Below are 19,547 nucleotides of genomic sequence, written 5' to 3'. Positions count from 1 at the left end.
TAAGTTGCCTACCCCATTCTAGAATATTGATATAATAGTGATGCTTTTCTTGTAAATAATGTTAGTCTATAGGGTGAAAAGAGAGAAATACACCATTTTATTGAGTAGTAGAGTATTTTGTAAGAGGAAAGCTAAACATTTGATCCATTACTGTTTATCAATGAGAGTTTTTTCAATTTCTTAGATCTGCTAAGAAAGCTGAGGCAGAAGAAAATCAGCGCAGTTACAAGCAGAAAAAGAAAAGACGACGCATAAAAGTTCAGGAGGATTCTTCTAGCGAAAACAATAACAAGGTACTATATAGAAATGCCTTATATTCTGACCAAATTGTTGAAACGATGATGACTAAGATTTTATCATGGATATTTTTAGGGAAAGTCATGGACAGGTCATGGGCAGTAAAGAAAAATTCACAGAAGCCTGTGACCTGCCTGTGACTTTTTCTGAAATATCCATGACAAAATGGGGAGCTCAACTTGTGGGGGAGGGTCCCTACACTGCCCACAGTGGCTAGGCAGCTGTGGGGGTACCCCTCGGAGCTCCAGGCCCCCCCCCCCCACCACCCATGGTGACCAAGAGCTCCAAGCGCTGGGTTATCCCACAGCTCCCAGCCACCACGAGTTGAAGTCATCAATTCCATGACTTCCCCAACCTCCGTGGAAAAAATCATAATCTTAATGATAGCTAGATTTTGCTTTCACAAAGTGCAATTAGGTAGTCTTAATTTTCTGTGTGTCTTCTAACATTTAAAAATTTTAACTCAAATATTCTCTTTATTAAAATTACAAGTTGTCATAAACAGATAGCTAAGGGTTAATGTCTCTTTCAGCTGGAAAGGAGTAACCTGAAACACCTGACCAGAGGACCAATCAGGAAACAAGACTTTTTGAAATCTGGGTGGAGGGAAGTTTGTGTGTAGGTGATTGAGTCTGCCAAACAAGATTAAACTTCAGTGACAGATGGCTGTATACCTAAGTTTCTGAGGTCTTTCAAGAGTCTTTATTTTTGGCACTTGTTCTGCCTTATGAGACTTCAATCCAAACCTAAATTACAGTATATCACAGTGAAAAAAGTTTGATCTAAATGATCTTATTCGCTGATGGCATTCTTTATACACTACAAACTAATCCATAAAGCCCAGTACTCTGGCAGCCTTCAAACTCATACTTGAGATTCTGTTCTTCTGTGACACTTCCAGTATATTGCTAGTTGATAATAGGTACCTAAGAGAATTACTGATATTATTAAGATTCATTCCTTTATGAATTCATTCTTTATTAAAAATATGTAAAACCCTGTTAATTTTACATGCAGCTTATTTTTGTAATCTTATTTTCCTGTCAGTGTCACTCACATCCTCTGTTCCCCATCACTCTAATATTTCCACGATTGCATCTTGTTTTAAACTAAATTGTAATCTGTTGGGGTTAGAGGTGGTCTCTTATATGTTCGTACAGCCCCAGTGCATTGGGACACCATTCCTGATTTGAGCAACCTTCTGGATGCTATTTTATTATAAACTTCACTTCTTGACTCTTTTTCCTGTTTACATGGAGTCGGAGGTGCCCACCATTCTTCGCTACGCCTTCTGGTCCATGGCAATTGTTTGTAGGTCTTTGACTTCCAGTCCCTTTCTCTTCAAACTTCTCTTGACAGAGTCTTTCCATTGAATCCTTGATCTGCTATGTTCTTCCGTGCTCTCTTCTTCCTCCCACGCTTTCTTTGATGGTCATTCTTTTCCCATTTCCATTCTTATATCTCCAGCCAACCTCAAATAGGATGTTATTCTAATACTAACAATACATAATATAAATCTCTACACACTTGATTTTTTGTTTTAGTTATACCCTTTAGTCAGAGACCCTGTGCTGGAATAGTAGGGATATGGATCATTAAGAGATCAGTTTGAGGAGTAGTGGCAGACCTCTGTGGGGAACAGCTGTCTACAGTATGCCTGATTCTAGCCAGTGGTTTTAATCTTTTAAATGTTGAACAAGACATACATTTTGCATTTAGACAAAATTTGAAAACACACGTTAAGTACCAGTTGAACACCTTTCATTATATCTCACAATATGGTGCAATTATAGTGTCTAACTCTGGACAGTGTAGGGAAAAAATGTAAAGTAGGTGATTTAAAATGTCTTACTTTTTTTTTTTGGAATATCCTCTTTATTTATGAATGCACCGATAATATTTTCTGTGTATGACTACCTATAGAATAATATGTACATTTTGTTTAATCAATGGACGTTTTCTGAAAGATACAGGCGTGCAGTAATAGTAAATATTCAAGATTAAAATGGGAAACCACCAAGTATGTTTGTCTTGTGTATGCAGAAAGATCCTCAGTTTATTCAAGTGGAAAGAAATAGAAAATATAAAACAAAAATAATTTCTTCCAGGTGCAACAGTGTAAAATAAAATATGTACTAAGCAGATTGTTGAGTTTAGTATCTTTATTTAATTCATAGAAACAGAGAATTCATTAGCACACAAGTTATAATTGCTGGCTATTTTAGAACGTCCCTCGGCCTGCACCGCTTCCAGCAGCTCCCATTGGCTTGGAGCGGTGAACCGCAGCCAGTGGGAGCCGCGATTGGCCGAACCTGCATACACGGCAGGTAAACAAACCACCCAGGCCCGCCAGAGGCTTTCCCCGCACAAGCGGCGGAACAAGTTTGGGAACCACCGATCTAAAGGATAGATACAAGCTGTTAAATCATCAAAATCAGTTGTGAGAGTGTCCTGGCTGTTTTTAGTAAAGTTGTTCTCCATAATTGTTGTATCAAGCAAATATTTTGTTTGGTCACAAACTTAAAAAATACATTTATTATTGAAGTTTGTCCCTTAATTTAACAGGGTATAACACAGCAACTCTCTCTATATTTTTTTAAAATGCGGGAATTTACAGTAGTGTCCTTATGTAGTGTTGGTTAGCCTAGTTAGTAGCTATTTCACGACTTCAAATAAACCCCTTGCAACTTTCTTTCACTTTGGAAATAATGAAAGTTGTGTGAATTACTGTCTGAAGAGAATAGTTCAGCTGGCATATTTTTCTATTTCAGGATCCAGATATTTTTAGATGATATCCATAATGGAGATTTAAAAAGCTCTTTCAACTGGATTATTATTTCAGGTCTCAGTTAAAACTTGTCTCAATGTATTGTTTGTGAGGGGGGAAAATCCAACGTTTTTGTTACATTTCTGTTTTTCAGAATATTCCCTAAGGAATCCCATTTAGAGCTCAAAGAAACATCTTTTTTTTTTTTTTTACATTGAACAGTCCAGTTTTCAGCTATTACAGTGAAGGAGTGAGAGAGTTCTTCCCAATTTTGATTTCGCCTGCAGATCTCTAACCTGCTTATCTACAGAGATCACTTTTCAGTCAGAATAATCCCTTTTTTCTCTAACTGCTTAAGAGCGTACTCAAATTTTAAACCTATAGATTGTACAGTGGAATAATTCTTTTTCTTTCATTGTCCTTAGACTTTCTAATGGTTGATTTTTCTGTTTTAGAAGTAGCTTGTTAACCCTGTGAATGAAGGACATTTCAGATATAAGACTTTATTTTAAAATCAGGTGTTCTTGATGATAAACTATTTGATTTAGTACATATTTAATTTCTCTTTAGATTTTGATTTGTATTCTTTCAAGCCATAAAACAGACCATATGAACAGTAAAAACAAATACTTTAAGTAAAACAAGCCAAAACAGAACTTTGTTACATAACCATTTTTTCTTAAATAAGAAAACTGTTGAGCAGACTAGATAAAATTCCATTAATAGAAACTAAAACAAGCTACATTTCGGAATTAGGTGAAGACACACAGCAATTACTTTTAAGTAAAGTGGAATTTCTTAACCAAACTTGAAAGTGTCATTATCCATCTGACCAGTGGATTTTGCTGGTTATACCACATTGAATAGCAGTAATGGAGAGGAAAATATAAGCTTCCCTTTGTATCACAACTGAAATTACTGGTGGTAGAAGTGGATTTAGGTCCAGGTATGGGTATGTCTAGTTGAAAAGGAAAAGAGGGCTTTTTTCATTGTTAGCAACGTCATCTGAAAACAACCCTTACCGTCTTTTGTGTAGGCATAATTTAAAATGTAAGCTGTGTTTTTTTTAAATGTGTTAAACTGTTAGCACAAGGTGCTAAAGGATCTTTCAAATTATGCCAGATAACTCAATTTGAAAACTTCCCTTTCTGTTTAGGTAAGAACTGTGTCACAAAGTTTGATCATTTGTTCAAAAGTCAGGATTATAATAATCCTTGTGTCTCAGGTTTTATACTAATGATTAATTGTTTTGAATCGCAATAGAGTAATTCTGAGGATGAAGATGACAATGATTCAAAATCTCCTGGAAAAGGCCGGAAAAAAATACGAAAGATTCTTAAAGATGATAAGCTTAGAACAGAAACACAAAATGCACTGAAGGAGGAGGAAGAGAGAAGAAAACGTATTGCAGAAAGAGAAAGAGAGAGAGAGAAATTAAGAGAGGTACATCTCATTTATTTATTTTTACTTTTGCATGAGATATTGTTTGAAAGTTTAATTGCTGATGGTGTTTAAAGACAAATTTAGCTGAGGATGAGGAATTTGAAGTGTTTAAAAGGTATAGATTTGTGTAACCATTTGTAATAGGATGACAAGTCCTTTAAAGTTAGTAAGGATTAGTGGTCAGGCATCTTAAAGTGCTGGTTCTCAACCTATTTACCATTGTGGGCCACATGTGCAGCTCTCTGTGTTACGTGGGCCACATCCACACAGTATATGTGCTAGCTGTATGGCCCTGAGGATGTCGCATGGGCCGCAGCTCTATGCTGATTGGGCCGCAAGTGGGCCACGGGTTGAGAACCAGTGTCTTAAAAGGACACACCACAGAACAGGTGTTGACTGATCACCCTGAAAGGGACAGTCACACCATGAATCACACATTCATACTTAAACTTGTAATTTGTTGTAGAATAAGGCTCTTTTATTTAAGGTTAATGATCAATAAACAAGGAATTATTGTTTCGTGTCTCAATTGTTTAAATTTTTTTTATGGAGACAAATATTGAACAGAGAAGTTAGGGGATAAAAGGGGCATATTGCTTAAAATCTTTTTAAATTTAGCAAACAGGGCCTTACTATTTCATTGAACTTGTGTGTTTAAAAGAGCCTGAATTATTCATGTGCAAAGCATTCTTATAATGCATTATGTTGTTTACTTCCAGGTGATAGAAATAGAAGATGCTTCACCTCTAAAGTGTCCGATCACAACTAAACTGGTTTTAGATGAAGATGAAGAAACCAAAGAACCTATAGTACAGGTTCACAGAAACATAGTTACTAAACTGAAACCACATCAAGTAGATGGTAAGAAAATATAAAGAGAATTATATTAATCAAACTTTTTTTTTTTCTTGTGCTGGCAGGACCTACATGTTGAACTGGTGTCTTATGTACAATTACTTGGGAAATGCTGCAAACTTCGGGTTTTTGTTTTATTGTGTTGGAAATATCTTAATCTAATTGTTGATTTATATACAAGTATCTTTTCAGATAAGTTCTTTAGTAAATTTAAAATGTTTAATACTTTTTAAAGGAGCTTATAAAAAAAATTCTCTCCAGGTGTTCAGTTCATGTGGGATTGCTGTTGTGAATCTGTGAAAAAAACAAAGAAATCTGCAGGTTCCGGATGCATTCTTGCCCATTGCATGGGTCTAGGAAAAACATTGCAGGTAAGTGGCAAAGGACTTTTGATGAGGCATGTCCTGTACTCTGGAACCCACTCCTTCATCTGGTCTAACCAGATGCCAAGTTTAATAGCTGTTAGGACACCGTGTAAGACCCACCCCTTCTCCTGGGCAATGGCCTCATGAGGTTGCTTAAAAAGGGGAAGTGCATGTTGGTAGAGATTGGTTCTCTTTTCCTCAAAGAGTTGGAGTTAATATGTATTTGCCGTTTATAAAATATGTTCATGCACCCTGAGCTCTATCAGTGTGCATATTGTACTTGCCTAAAAATAACTAAATTAGATTAAAAGTGTATGATTTGTATAGAGTTAATACATACAGCTTCTTTGCATTCCAAAATAATATGTAGCTATAGGGGGATGAACACACATCTGTTATGTTCCTTTGAAACCCATATTTCTGAATTTGTTTAACATTACTCTTATTTTTCAAGTAGGCTGTGTTCTCTTAAAACGTTCCTTCTTCAGCGTGTGTGCTATTTTAAACTGGTTCCTTTCCTCAGTGACTCCTGGATTATTCCTTGGTCATGTCTGAGATACTTGTCTGTTCACTGTCAATGATTTCATTTGCAGTACTACTATAGCAGAGTTCTCTAGAGATTTAGTCCTTGTTTTCTCAAGGAGTATTAAGTTGTATTAAAGTTAGGCAACTCAGATGCAGTATAGATTTTAATATATTAAAAAAATAGTCTCATCTCCAATGTGAGGAGACTGCTGTCTTTAGAAGTAGCATCCTTTTGGAAGATATGATGCTTCTAAGAGTATCAACATTTATGGATGTCACACATGATTATTTTGTCAGTCTTAAATCATAGGAAGTGTTATGGTTTCACATAAATCTTGAAATTGACCTTTAAGTATTACCTGAAACAATTCCGAATTCTGGATTAGGCATAATATAACTTTTAGGCAAACCTTTAGTACCTTATACTGGACATTGCAAAATATTGGAGTCTGTTAATGTGACAGATGTACTAGTTGGATCGTCTGATAATTCTTTTTTTTTCAATTGATAATTATCTGTCATTAGGAAATGTTTTCACAGCAGAATGTTTCTTTTTTCTGTCACCTATAACTGCTCACATGATTAAGGAATTAATGTGTGTAACTTTCCTATAATTGGACAGGAGGCCAGTAACAAACATACATTGTGTCTTCATGGGCATTCTTTGCAATCTAATCAGAAATGATTACCACCCCCCTTTTTACAATTATTTTTCAGTACTTCCTCTCTAACCTTTAGCTGTTTCTGTGTTCTTTTGTCCTCCACTTTTATGCATTGTAAGAAGCGGATTTAAGACCAGTTTTAAGAGATTTTCTATAATATCTTGAAATAACAGTGAGATGAAAGTCAAGTAAAATGAGTGGTCAGAGTCTCCAGGATGGCGTAAATTACCAATTTCTTTGGGCACTCTTTCTTTCCTTTCACATTTGAATCTTTTTAACATAAGATGTTAACAGCAACTCTCATCTTAATAAGAGCAGATCTACTAGTTCTCCCCCTGGTGATGGCATGCTGCATAGTTCCAAGGGCTGCGAAAAACAGTTTAGTGTCCGTTGAACATTGCATATTTGCAGCACAGTACTGAAGTTTGGAATGAACTGTTAATGGTGTACAGAACTGGTCACCATACCGAAGGAATTGTTAACTTGGAAAGCACGTAATGCAAGATTGGTGCCAAGTTTCAAGAAACTCCAATCTTTCTTTTTGAGTAATTTAAGGAGTGGGCTTATTCTCACTGGTAAAGAAAGGAGGCTCAAACACAGGGTTGTCTCCAGGGAGGTGCCGGGAAAGGGACAAACACCACCCCAGCCCACCCCCCGCTCCAGGCCCTGCCCCCACTCCATCCCTTCCCCCAATCTCCCTTCCCGCCCCTGCCCTGCCTCTTTCCAGCTTCCATCGCCCCTCCTCCCCCACCCCATTCCCCGCAATGCCAGGAGCTGACAGAGCAGGGCAGGCTGGGGCCGCTGCTGCAGCTTCCCACCAGTGAGTGTGGGCCTGACCCCTGCTGTCGGCACCAGACCCTTCGCTAATCTCCTGGGCCAACATGGCCCCTCGCACCATAACCGTGCCTCCTCCCAGTCCAGCCAGCATCCCCTGCACAACACACACACACAGAGCCATCCCTCAAAGTGTGGGGTCTGGGGTGGCTGCCCCAATTTGCCATACCCTAGAGATGGCTCTGCTCAAACATGACCTCATAGAAACTTGAAAAATTACAAAAATTATTAATGAAATTGTGAGACGATTTTTATGCTTGTGAAATGGATCAACTACTTGGAGATATCATCCAAAATTAGGAAGCTGTGAATAAATTAAGAACTTTGGCAGACATGTTTCACACACAGAATAATAAATGTATGCCATAAGTTAACCAGGGAAGGAAATTTAAGAGACACAACGTTCCAGAAACAGTTAGACTTGATCTTGAAAATGAGAGGATTGAAGGAGATCATTTAAAGCAGAAAAGTGAGTTGTTTAACTACTGCTCCCCAAAAAAGGGTGAGGCTGTTTGGGTAGGAAGATTGTTGTTTGTAAAGTTTATACATTATTTGGAGAAAATGAAGACTAGACATGGATGTGTGTGTAATGATGATGGTTCTATGTGTGTCTGTGTGCAACTTCTTTTTCCCCGTAAGTATTCTCATACTAAGTAGTAGTTTGCTTCGTTCGCTTTACAGGTAGTAAGTTTTCTCCATACAGTTCTGTTGTGTGATAAACTGGATTTCAGCACAGCTCTCGTGGTCTGTCCACTGAACACTGCCTTGAACTGGCTGAATGAGTTTGAAAAATGGCAAGAAGGTTTAGAAGATGATGAGAAACTAGAGGTATTTCATTTTTAAGAGTTCTCTTTTTAAAAAAAACAAAATCCCTTATATAGCTGAACAGTTTGAGTAATTATGATAAACTTACACCATTCAAAATACACACTAGAGACTGTGTTTTATGTAGACAGAAAATTTACTTGTACTGATGTAGTAAGTGTGATCTAGGTATGTAAAAGTTGTGTAGTACTCTGCAAGGCTTCTGTTTTGTCTTGGCTAAAAGCAGAGTACAACATGCAATATTCTCTTTCTAAAGGTCTCTGAACTAGCAACTGTAAAACGCCCTCAAGAAAGATCCTATATGCTCCAGCGATGGCAGGAAGATGGAGGAGTTATGATCATTGGCTATGAGATGTACCGTAATCTTGCACAAGGCAGGAATGTCAAAAGTAGAAAACTTAAGGAAATATTTAACAAGGCTCTGGTTGATCCAGGTAAGTGAATGTTGTTAATGTAATGATTCAAAGTAGCAATTAAGCTGTCCCATTTAAAGGGATGGGCTGAATGTAGAACTCTAGCAAGTGGAAAATGTTTTAGTATTTTTCTTTTTAAATATACTTTAAGGAAAATCATTTAATAATGTATTAATGAACCCATTAAGCTATTTTATTTACAGTTAACTTAGTTTCTGCATGGGTGATTTCAATAACACAGCTGTCTTACAAAAATTTACAGTTATGACGTTAGAATATTTTAAGTTAGGACTCTCTTGTGATATGAATGAGATGTACCTGGTATCTTTTTTCTTATGGATATAAGAAATATGTTGATTACCTTTCATCATCGGTTAAATTATCCCTTTTGGTCAGCCTTGTTTTTTCTTCAAGTGATAGCACGTCTGTTCCAGTGCAGGTGTGTGCATGCCCTGAGCACAGTCGCCAGAAATTTTTTCTTCAGTAGTATCCATCAGGTCAGCTCTGGGGCCCTCTAGTGCTGCATGTCCATTGCGCCGGTATAAAGGGCCCTGCCAACCCCACACCCCTCAGTTCCTTCTTACCACCCATGACAGTTACTGAAACTAAACTGTTCCCCTTGCTCTTGCAAGTTCTCAGTGGACTTCGTCTTCTCTGTGTTTTGTACATAGTTCACAGTATTTGCTAGTTGGTTGCCAGTGTTGGTAGTTAGTTACGTCTTGGTAGTTAGTTCAGTTAGTTCTCTCTGTTTAGCATATGCTCTCAGTACTGAGGCATGCCTCAGTCACCAGGCTTCAAGCCTTGTGCTTCTTGAAACTAGGCTGTGTCCCTGAGTGACCTGCACTCTAGTTGTCTTAAGTGCTTGGATAAAGCTCATATTGGGGACTTCTGCAAAATTTGCAGAGACTTTAAGCCCCATACCAAAAAGGACGGGGAGGCTAGACTGAAGTCCCTGCTAATGGGAGCAGAGCTGAGACCCTCCTTGGAACTGTGCCATTCGGACTTGGCACCGAGTATCTCAGCGTCAGTGAGGAGTGCTCTTCCCACTATCCAGGAGTCACAGCACCATTTGTCATCCCCAGTGCCAAGGGAGAAACAGAAGAAGCTGGTGACTGAGGGAGGACGTTCTCCAACCCCAAGAATGGCCAGAGATGGAGACCAGAGCAGTGTGAGACCTGTATCAGGTCACTTCTTGGCTCTGGCAGCTCAGTCAATGCTTTGATTCCTGCCCCTATGTGGGCTCTGTTGAGGTTGCTACCAGCCGAACTGTCAGCACTGGCAGGTCAGCATGGTGCCAGATTATTGCAATGCCATCCACACCTGAGGCTTTAGCTTCGGCCAGAAAGTTGCTCTCGCTGTTTGTACCAGAGTCACAGACAGTACAAGAGTCTGTGGCGTTGGTGCTGGCGGGTGGAAGGAAGCATGTGGCCACTGGTTACCATTTGGTACTGGGGCCTTCAGTGCCATCTAAAGGGAAACTCGCCATGTTGGCTCAGTCCTTGTCTTCCTCACCCTGGCATTGGTCATCGGCACCAGTGGGAACCACTCCTCCATGGTCGCCATGCGGAGACAACTCCTTCTATAAATCCTGGCAAAATTGGAGCCAAAGTGATTTATTAGTCTAGTTTGGTTCAGCAATGTGGGTTTTGCCCACATGCTCAGGGTCTAAATGATTGCCATATTTGGGGTAGGGAAGGAATTTTGCCAGAGACCCTGAGAGATTTTTGCCTTCCTCTGCAGCATAGGGCATGGGTCACTTTCAGGTTGCATCTAGTGTAAATGGTGAATTCTCTGTAAGTTGAAGTCTTTAAACCGTGATTTGAGGACTTCAGTAACTCAGCTAGCAGTTAGGGTTCTCTTACAGGAGTGGATGGGTGAGGTTCTGTGGCCTGCAATGTGCAGGAGGTCAGACTAGATGATCATGATGGTCTCTTCTGGCCTTAAAGTCTATGAATCTATAAACAGTTTTAAATGAGTGGGTAACACGAGAGATTTGAAAAAAAAAGGGCAAGGAGGATCTAGTTCAAAAACGTAAAACAGGGTGAAAAGATATTTAAAGACATACTGACGAAACTTGTGTGCATCTCCAGTGGTTTGATTAATGTGCAACTCTACTAATTGGGAAGCTCAGAACCCTAGATACTTTTTTTTTCTGAATAGGGAAATTAAAAATTAAGGAAAAATCAGTATCTGGCAGGGAAGAAGTCGTCAACGAACTAGATATTTTGAGCGGGTTGGGAGTCTGGAAAGCTGCAGCTTCCTGAAGTGGAGAGCCGTGGCAAAACTGTTTACCTAATATGTAATCTCTCTGCTACAAACAGGATTGCCTTGGCATTTCTGTTTCATGCAGTAGGGTAGCCACTGAATATGACAAGAGTGAAGAAAAGCTGTGAACTCTCTTCAGCTGAAGCTAAGGCAAAGATATGGATTTTACCTTGAGTTATGGGCTAGTTAATAAAAGATGGTCTGTGGCTGTCATGTTTTATCGTTATTAAGAATAGTGGCATTGTCTTTGAGTGTAGCTGACCTGCACCACTCTTCTGATGAATAGATCTAAATAGTTCTTGGCTTTCTGATGGCTCATTGTGTTCTGCCTTGTCTCCATCTCCATCATGTCCTTTCTCTGGGTTGGACCTTCACAGCAGCATGGGAAAAATTAATGGATGATCAAATGACAATGACCACAAAGCAAGACAAATGAATTTTAAACTCTATGTCTTTGGCTTCATGAAGGTGCATTGGGCAAGATGCATTTAGTGACAAAGGAGTTGCCAGCTTATTCTTACTGATGAGGAAAACATGGTCTTGTGACTAAAACACATGATTAGTAGCCGTGAGATCTGTCTCTATTTGATTTTGGGCTTCTTTGTGCCTCAGTTTTCTCCATTTGTAAAGCACTTTGAGATTCTTTAATGGAAAATACAATATAAATACATTGTGTTATTTAGTAGATATACACTTTGAGTTATAGGTCTCTCATCCCAGCATTAGCTTCTAGGAGAATGATGAGGAGCTATTCTACAATAGCCTAGATTAGACATGCATATTTGTCATGAAGAAGTACCAGGCTAAGCACAAACTCTAGTTATTTGGCTTTGACTGTGATAATGAAAGAGACATATTGTATGTTGCTTGTTAGAAAAGACTACTTATCGTGGATGAATGGGCAGGTAGAATTTTGCAAAGCTGTACTGGAAACAAACTAACTTTATGAGGGATTGATCAGGCGGCTGACTTCCTAAAAGTTATTTTTGTATTTTTTCCTCTCTCTTGCTATCTTGGCATCCGAATTTGTAGTGATAGTTGTAAATTTTAATCTGAAGAATTTTTGTGTAGGTTAAGTATCAAGAAGTGATTGAGATGTCTTGGCATTAAACCCAATAAAAACGAAGTTGCTTTGCTTGAAATTATGAAATTTAATGTAAAAAAAAGTTTGAGGGAACTTTGAGTTGGGCCTTTGATATTATTTGACATCAAATAAAATTTCCCATTTACCAATGGGCAGATCAAGTTTACCACTTGGGTAACTTTCATCAGGCTCTCAGCTCTATCTCTTGTCAAGTAGGATATTGCATACTGCTCTATTGTCTTCGTATAGAATGTTGCTGTTGGACTTTGGTTCTCTTTATAACTTCTTATCAGTCACCAATAGATGGCAGTGTAATGTGACTTTTAAAAATGTGTGCTTAGGAAATTTAACAGAGAAAACATGCCTTGCGACGATACATTTTACAGTGTTGTTGTTGCTGTGTTGATTCCGGGATATTAGAGAAACAAGGTGGGTGAGATCATACCTTTTATTGGACCAACTTCTGTTGGTGAAAAAGAGAAGCTTTTGAGCTACCTAGAACTCTTTCTCAGGTTCAGTAAAATATATTCCCTCACTCATCTTGTCTCTATAGTATATGTTTAGACATTTTTAATGGGAATGTACTGTAAAACTTTTTCCTTAATCCTGCCCAGTAATACATTGTGCACTACGCTATGTATCTTGGAAAAATCAACTACTGTGAATGCATTTGCAAGCCAAGAGTATGGCCTTTTATTCCCTTAAATCTAGAGAGCTTTATTTAAAAATAGCATATGGTTTGCCTGTTAATAGAGCAAAGTCAGACTCTTGTATAGCCAGCATCCTAGTGGTTACAGAAAATGAAGTTAATTGCATTAACATGTTGATTTTCTTCTAGGCCCTGACTTTGTTATATGTGATGAAGGGCACATATTAAAAAATGAAGCATCTGCTGTTTCTAAGGCTATGAATTCTATTCGATCCAGGAGGAGGATAATTCTTACAGGAACACCACTGCAGAATAATCTTATAGAATGTAAGTAAATGCTTCTATGGTCAGTGCAGAAAACATTTCCTTCAATACATTTCAGCCAGTATAGTAATATATTATTATAAATATATTTAGTTTTGAAGTAGGAGAAAGTAATGTGTTCCTGATGGTGCCAGACCACACTTTACAGCTAATAGAATAAATTTCATTACTTTTTAGTTTACCTTCTGGATAAGTGTATTAGAGATGTAAACTGCTTTACATGCTAAGTCACTCTTGGAAGTCTAGTTAATTTAGAATGAAATCCCCCGGTAATGTGTGCCTCTACTAACTGCCATAATTTTGTTTTCAACTATTACAAAACCTACTATAAATATAATTTTGCTGTATCATTGATTCTCTGCATATTTAAGCCCACAGGCATTATGACATTCCAGATAAGTCTTACATCAGTGCATCAGATCAACATTTATGCCAAATTTTCAAAAATGATTACTACCTTCTGAAAATCTAAGTACTTAAGTGCCTAAATATAAATGGTAGGTGTTTAAGGACTCATTTGGGAAAAATTTGGCCTTAAATTACCTTGCTTAACAGAGAAGTGTTTATAAAAGGTGTACACACACCTATTCTCTGCTTTTCTTAAACCTTTCCATAGGAACTATTTAATTTTAAAGAATTGGAGTTAATCTTTCTCTTCCAGATCATTGCATGGTTAATTTTATCAAGGAAAATTTGCTTGGATCAATTAAGGAATTCAGAAATCGGTTTATAAATCCAATCCAGAATGGTCAGTGTGCAGACTCCACCATGGTAGATGTTAGGGTAATGAAGAAGCGTGCCCACATACTGTATGAGATGCTAGCAGGATGTGTTCAGGTATGGAAATACTTTACCACCATGTTAACTTAAGTAACTTAATGTTATAGTAATCTACTTTCCTTTGAATTAAAAAATATTATGGTCTGGGGCCTCTAAATTTGCATCTACAATTGCTACATACATAGTCCAGTAATCTCATTATCATTTGGACTCAATGTGTAGTTTTCGTAACTAGTTTGAATTGTAAATAATTCAGAAATTCCATATAAACAGAAAATCTTGTTAAAGCTTTACTGTCTTTACAAATCCTGTCAGTGTATCTTAGGCAGGACACATACAACTTAGAGAATTGTTTTCCTGGCTTACTGGACAAGTAATTTATATTATAGGGTAGGATATCAGTACTTCAGTTTTGAAATATTCTGAATTTAAACTTAAAAAACAGCCTGCCTTTTACTGTTTCCTAAAATGTCTGGTAAGATGGTGGTCCATGGAGAACTGTCTAACTGTTGAAGCTGGCTCCCTTGTTTCCATTTGAGAGAATCAAAACAGATGGAAGTGTGGGGCGGGGAAGATGAAGACTGATTAACTTTTTTTAAAAGGATGAAACACCTGTTGCCCGAAAGACAACTAAAAATACATAAATCCTTTCCCAATATTACTTTTTCATGTTTAGGCAGTTGCTAGCATTGCTACAGAGATATTATAAATGATTGTGAAGGGGAGTGATGGTGAGCCACGTAGTCATAAATAGGGAAGGGGACTGGTCCATCAGTCAGTGTCTCTATTTAAAAAAAAAAAAAAAAAGGTCCACACTAGAAATTTTTTTGGTATCTCCTGCACCAGTATATCTGAAAATGGAAATGTGCACGGTAGCAAGAAGGGCCTTACCCAGCTGAAGCTAAATATACAGTAGTATAGTACTGGAAAACAAAGCCATTCCCACTGAGCCATCTTGCTTTGTATCGGAAAGAAGGCAGCAACTATGAAAATCTTAATACACAAATTATGTAATATTTAAGCATTATTAGATGTCCTAAACTAGTCTCTGGGTCCAACAAATTTCTCTTGGTTTTCCACCAAGGGAGTAGCCCTGTGACAAACTGTGGGGAGTTTGTCGGCCCCCAAACTGTCAACACCTACCATTTTGAGGGTGAGAAGGCAGATAAAGAGAGGCAGAGACTGTAGGCAAGTGAATGAGGAAAGGGAATAGAAATAGCATTGCCAAACAAGCATTCAAAAATCATGAATCACACCCACCCTCCAAAATCATGCGTGAATTTCCTATGGAGTCACAATCAGTGTCCATATACAAACACTGTCATTTGGGGCTCGTTCACCCAGTCCTGAAGAAGGGTAACTATGCTGAAGAGAAGCAGTCACTGGAAACAACTATTGAAACTGCATTTGACACAGCAGAGATTTAAAATGTGTGCATAGAGGAGATATGTGTAGTGTGCAACTAGCCGCACTAGATTAAATGGTCCTGTGCAGATGAGCTGGTATAATTAGCTTTCATTGTGTTTTGTAGTTTTTTCTCTGTGGTTCGAAAACATCCTAGAGGTGGCTTGTGTGGTACATTTTGTCTTTTAAGGTGCCAAAGGTTATTAAACTCGGAGTAAGAATCCACTTGCTTTATACACACTTATCTGTTTAACTAACATCCTTTTGTAAAATTACAGAGGAAAGATTACACAGCATTAACAAAGTTCCTGCCACCAAAATATGAATATGTTCTAGCAGTTAGAATGACATCTATTCAGTGTAAGCTGTATCAGTACTACTTGGATCACTTGACAGGTAGGTAACTAAAGTACACTTAAGTAATGTGATTAATCATCATTTAATCAGTTTTTTCCATTTTTTCATAACATGCTACAAATGGTCCCTTTTGGTTTGCTGTAGAAGTCCACTTTGGCTCTAATGGTTACATATAACTAAATATTTATTGAAGAATACGAATACTTACATTTCTGGTTTGTGGTTCATTACTCCTTTCCTTTTTCTTCCTCCTTTCCTTTCTCTTCCTCCCCAAAAATATAATTTAAGTAATTCATACATTATGTGGACTAATTGCTGTTACTCTTTAAGCAAACACGTTATTTCTTATGAACTTTGGATTATTACACAAGTCTTTTACATCTAAACCGCATTTGTTTCCAGAGGAAATTAGTTGATTTGATCGCATCCTAGACCTGGTTTGTCCCCTACATTGTGCCGGCTACCACAAAGATTGGCACGAGGGCAACTCAGAATTGAAATGCAGTGACACAGATGTCTTTCAGAATCTTTCAGCGTGCCTTTGTTCTGGGGCAGAACTTGTTAATCTTTCAAGTTATTCATTTGCAAACATGATATGGAGTTCCCCCCTCTGTCTCATTCCACATCCCACTGGTCTGGTAGTGAAAAGACTTTGTTTGTCATCAGATTTCCGTGATGTCTCAGGATCAGTCTGCCTTTCTAATTTTTAACTCCTTTAGTATTTTAGAAGCAGCAAGGCTGTACGCAGACTTGTTGAATTTAAAAAATCTTACAGCTTGAGCAAAGACATGTTCAAATGCTGTGAACTGCTGTGCTCTTGACTCTAAAACGGTGGTGGTTTTCTTGGGTCTTGCAGTTCAGCATCTTGCAAGACCTGCAAGTGTCAGCAGCACTTTTAAAGTGATAGTGTTGTATTTACCATCAATAATGGTAACCCAAGAAAAGCTACCAAAGGCCTTATGTGACATAACTGGACCAAATTCCACAGCAGCAGCTCTAAAGTTCTACAGCAACAATCCCTAAACTCTCTAGCAATGCTAATTTATTCTATGATGATGAAATATCCTTCATATTAAATTCTGTAGTTGCAGAATACGTGAGGTCATGATGATGATAGTAATATTTTATCTAATGAATAATCTAGCATACATTTGCTTTTTAGAACTGATACTAAATTAGTCCATCATGCAAATGTACTAACTTAATCTTTTTAGCATTGTACAGGCTGAAGTATATGGCACAGGTTAAATTGATTGTATATACCTGCTGCAGTGACTGTTCATGATTTTTTTTTGCTGTTGCAGTTACCCTCCCAAGTTTAATACAAGAAAAGAATGATAAAAGATTAATTGCATTTTCTATCAAACTGTGATTTACAGCAGACATTCAACTTGGATATGATATTGCTTGGATTATAGTTGGGTGTAGTTTGTGGTGTCCTAGCTAAATTGCCAGCTAGGTTTTCTTTTTCAAACTTTGTGTGGGCTGTTTCCTTTATTTCAGTTAAGATGCTAATCTAAATAGTCATCAGGGACCAGTGTTGGTAATTTCATTTATAAAAATTGCAGGTCTAATAACCAAAAGCTATTTTTCAATTTGTTTTTTTAAATAAGGAATAAAACCTTTATTTAAAAAAAAAAACCAACCCATCTACATGAGTGTGTTTCAAAGCAGAACACACACAGTGTTTTAGTAGTCTTGTAGAGCTCATCGCTAACCAACCCTATAACTTAGTCTATTCTGTATTAACAAATTTATTTGGGCATAAGCTTTCGTGGGCTAAAACCCACTTCATCAGATGCATGAAGTGAAAAATACAGTAAACAGTATATGTATTACAGCACATGAAAAGATGGGAGTTGCCTTACCAAGTGGGGGGTCAGCATCATCAAGGATCTACAACCTATCCTGAAGGAGATCCCTCACTCTCACAGACTTTGGAAAACAGGCCAGTCCTCGCTTACAGACAGCCCCCCAACCTGAAGCAAATACTCATCAGCAACTACACACCACACAACAAAAACACTAATCCAAGCACCAATCCCTGCAACAAACCCCGGTGCGAACTCTGTCTGCATATCTATTCAAGGGACACATCATAGGACCTAACCACGTCAGCCACACCCTCAGGAGCTCGTTCACCTGCACATCTACCAATGCAATGCCCCTCTGCCATTTACATTGGCCAAACTGGACAGTTGGTGTACAGAAGAATAAATGGACACAAATCAGACATAAGGAATTGTAACATTCAAAAACCAGTAGGAGAACACTTCAGTCTCCCTGGACACTCAATAACAGACTTAAAAGGGGCAATTCTTCAACAAAAAAAACCTTCAAAAACAGACTTCAATGAGAAACTGCAGAACTGGAATGAATTTGCAAACTGGACATCATCAAATTAGGCCTGAATAAAAACTGGGAGGGGATGGGTCACTACAAAAAGGAATTTTCCCTCTGCTGATACTCACACCTTGTAAACTGTTGGGAATGTTCACCTTGAACGCATTGGCCTCGTTAGCACTACAAAAGGAATTTTCCCTCTGATATTCACCCCTTCTTGTCAAATGTTGAGAATAGGCCAGTTCCACCTTAATTGAATTGGCCTCGCTAGCACTGATCCCCACTTGATAAGGCAACTCCCATCTTTTCATGTGCTTTAATATTTATATACAGCCTACTGTATTTTTCATTCCATGCATCTGATTAAGTGGGTTTTAGCCCACGAAAGCTTATGCCAAAATAAATTGGTTAGACTCTAAGGTGCCACAAGGACTCCTTGTTGTTTTTGCCAATCCAGACTAACACGGCTACCACTCTGAAACCTCTATTCTGTATTGGCTGTCACCTATATAAATGCACTGAATGAAAATATATTTGTTTTCTGTTACTACAACATTCCAAATGCATATCCTTCTAAAGTTAACATGTGCTTAAAAATAAGTCAGCTGTAAGTTTAATCAAAATAGGTCAGTAGGTGAAAACACCCTGCTTCCTTATAACAACTATTTTCTATCAAAGCAATAGAAGTAATTTTGCGATGTCTTCAAAACTTTTGCTGGCTTCTTATACATGTTTGTTTGTCTGCTGACATTTGCTAAAATCCATCCATTTTGCTATCGTCTAAGCCATTTGACTGGTCCCTAAATTAAGTACCACTCTCTGCATTTGCTATTCCAGCAGTTTCAACTAAGTAAAGTACCTTTTGATTTGTATTAGTTAAATATCTGAAAAATGAATCCTTCTACTGAGGGTGAAGTTCCAGTAGAAGAAATTTCTTTTTGCCTGCAAATACAAATAAAGTAAAAAGTTCAGTGTTTTGTTGAAGTACTTTCAGATGTAGTACAAGTTGCCACTAAAATACAAAATCTTAGAAAGTTAGTTTTTACTCCAAATCTGAAAATAGTTTTTCTACTTTCCATTAATGTAGAAAATATTATATATCATCTGTAATAATTTTGTTAATTGCATGACAGATTTTAGGGGAGATAGTCTCTTCTCTGTTTCTGTAACATAGAGTTAGGACATCTGAACTTTGTGCTTTTGTAGGGACCCTTCCAAATCAGTGAGAGCCATCCCAGCTACCACAGTGTTATTTTTACATTTTATTAGGAACATAAAGGAGTAATTATTATGTGGAGCTAACTATAGAGTAACTCTCTATAATGTGGCAAAAAGCAGCTTGCTATCATACTTTC

At 37.8% G+C, this 19,547-nt stretch overlaps 1 protein-coding gene across 7 annotated transcripts in view; it reads left to right on the top strand.

Annotated features, from left to right (window-relative positions):
* ATRX (ATRX chromatin remodeler) overlaps positions 1-19,547 on the top strand; it is a 146,602-nt gene that overhangs the window by 74,481 nt on the left and 52,574 nt on the right. For all 7 annotated transcript variants that reach the window (XM_030575146.1, XM_030575149.1, XM_030575148.1 and 4 more), the window contains 9 exons: positions 185-293; positions 4,328-4,507; positions 5,227-5,368; positions 5,624-5,733; positions 8,430-8,576; positions 8,830-9,007; positions 13,174-13,311; positions 13,970-14,145; positions 15,771-15,888. In XM_030575146.1, the coding sequence (XP_030431006.1) occupies positions 185-293; positions 4,328-4,507; positions 5,227-5,368; positions 5,624-5,733; positions 8,430-8,576; positions 8,830-9,007; positions 13,174-13,311; positions 13,970-14,145; positions 15,771-15,888 (1,298 nt within the window). The remainder of the gene's footprint in view (positions 1-184; positions 294-4,327; positions 4,508-5,226; positions 5,369-5,623; positions 5,734-8,429; positions 8,577-8,829; positions 9,008-13,173; positions 13,312-13,969; positions 14,146-15,770; positions 15,889-19,547) is intronic.

This window comes from Gopherus evgoodei, chromosome 9 (assembly GCF_007399415.2).
Source record: "Gopherus evgoodei ecotype Sinaloan lineage chromosome 9, rGopEvg1_v1.p, whole genome shotgun sequence".
Lineage (NCBI taxonomy): Eukaryota > Metazoa > Chordata > Testudines > Testudinidae > Gopherus > Gopherus evgoodei.
The sequence above is the reverse complement of the archived record's forward strand: the minus strand, read 5'-3'. Positions and strand labels throughout refer to the sequence as shown.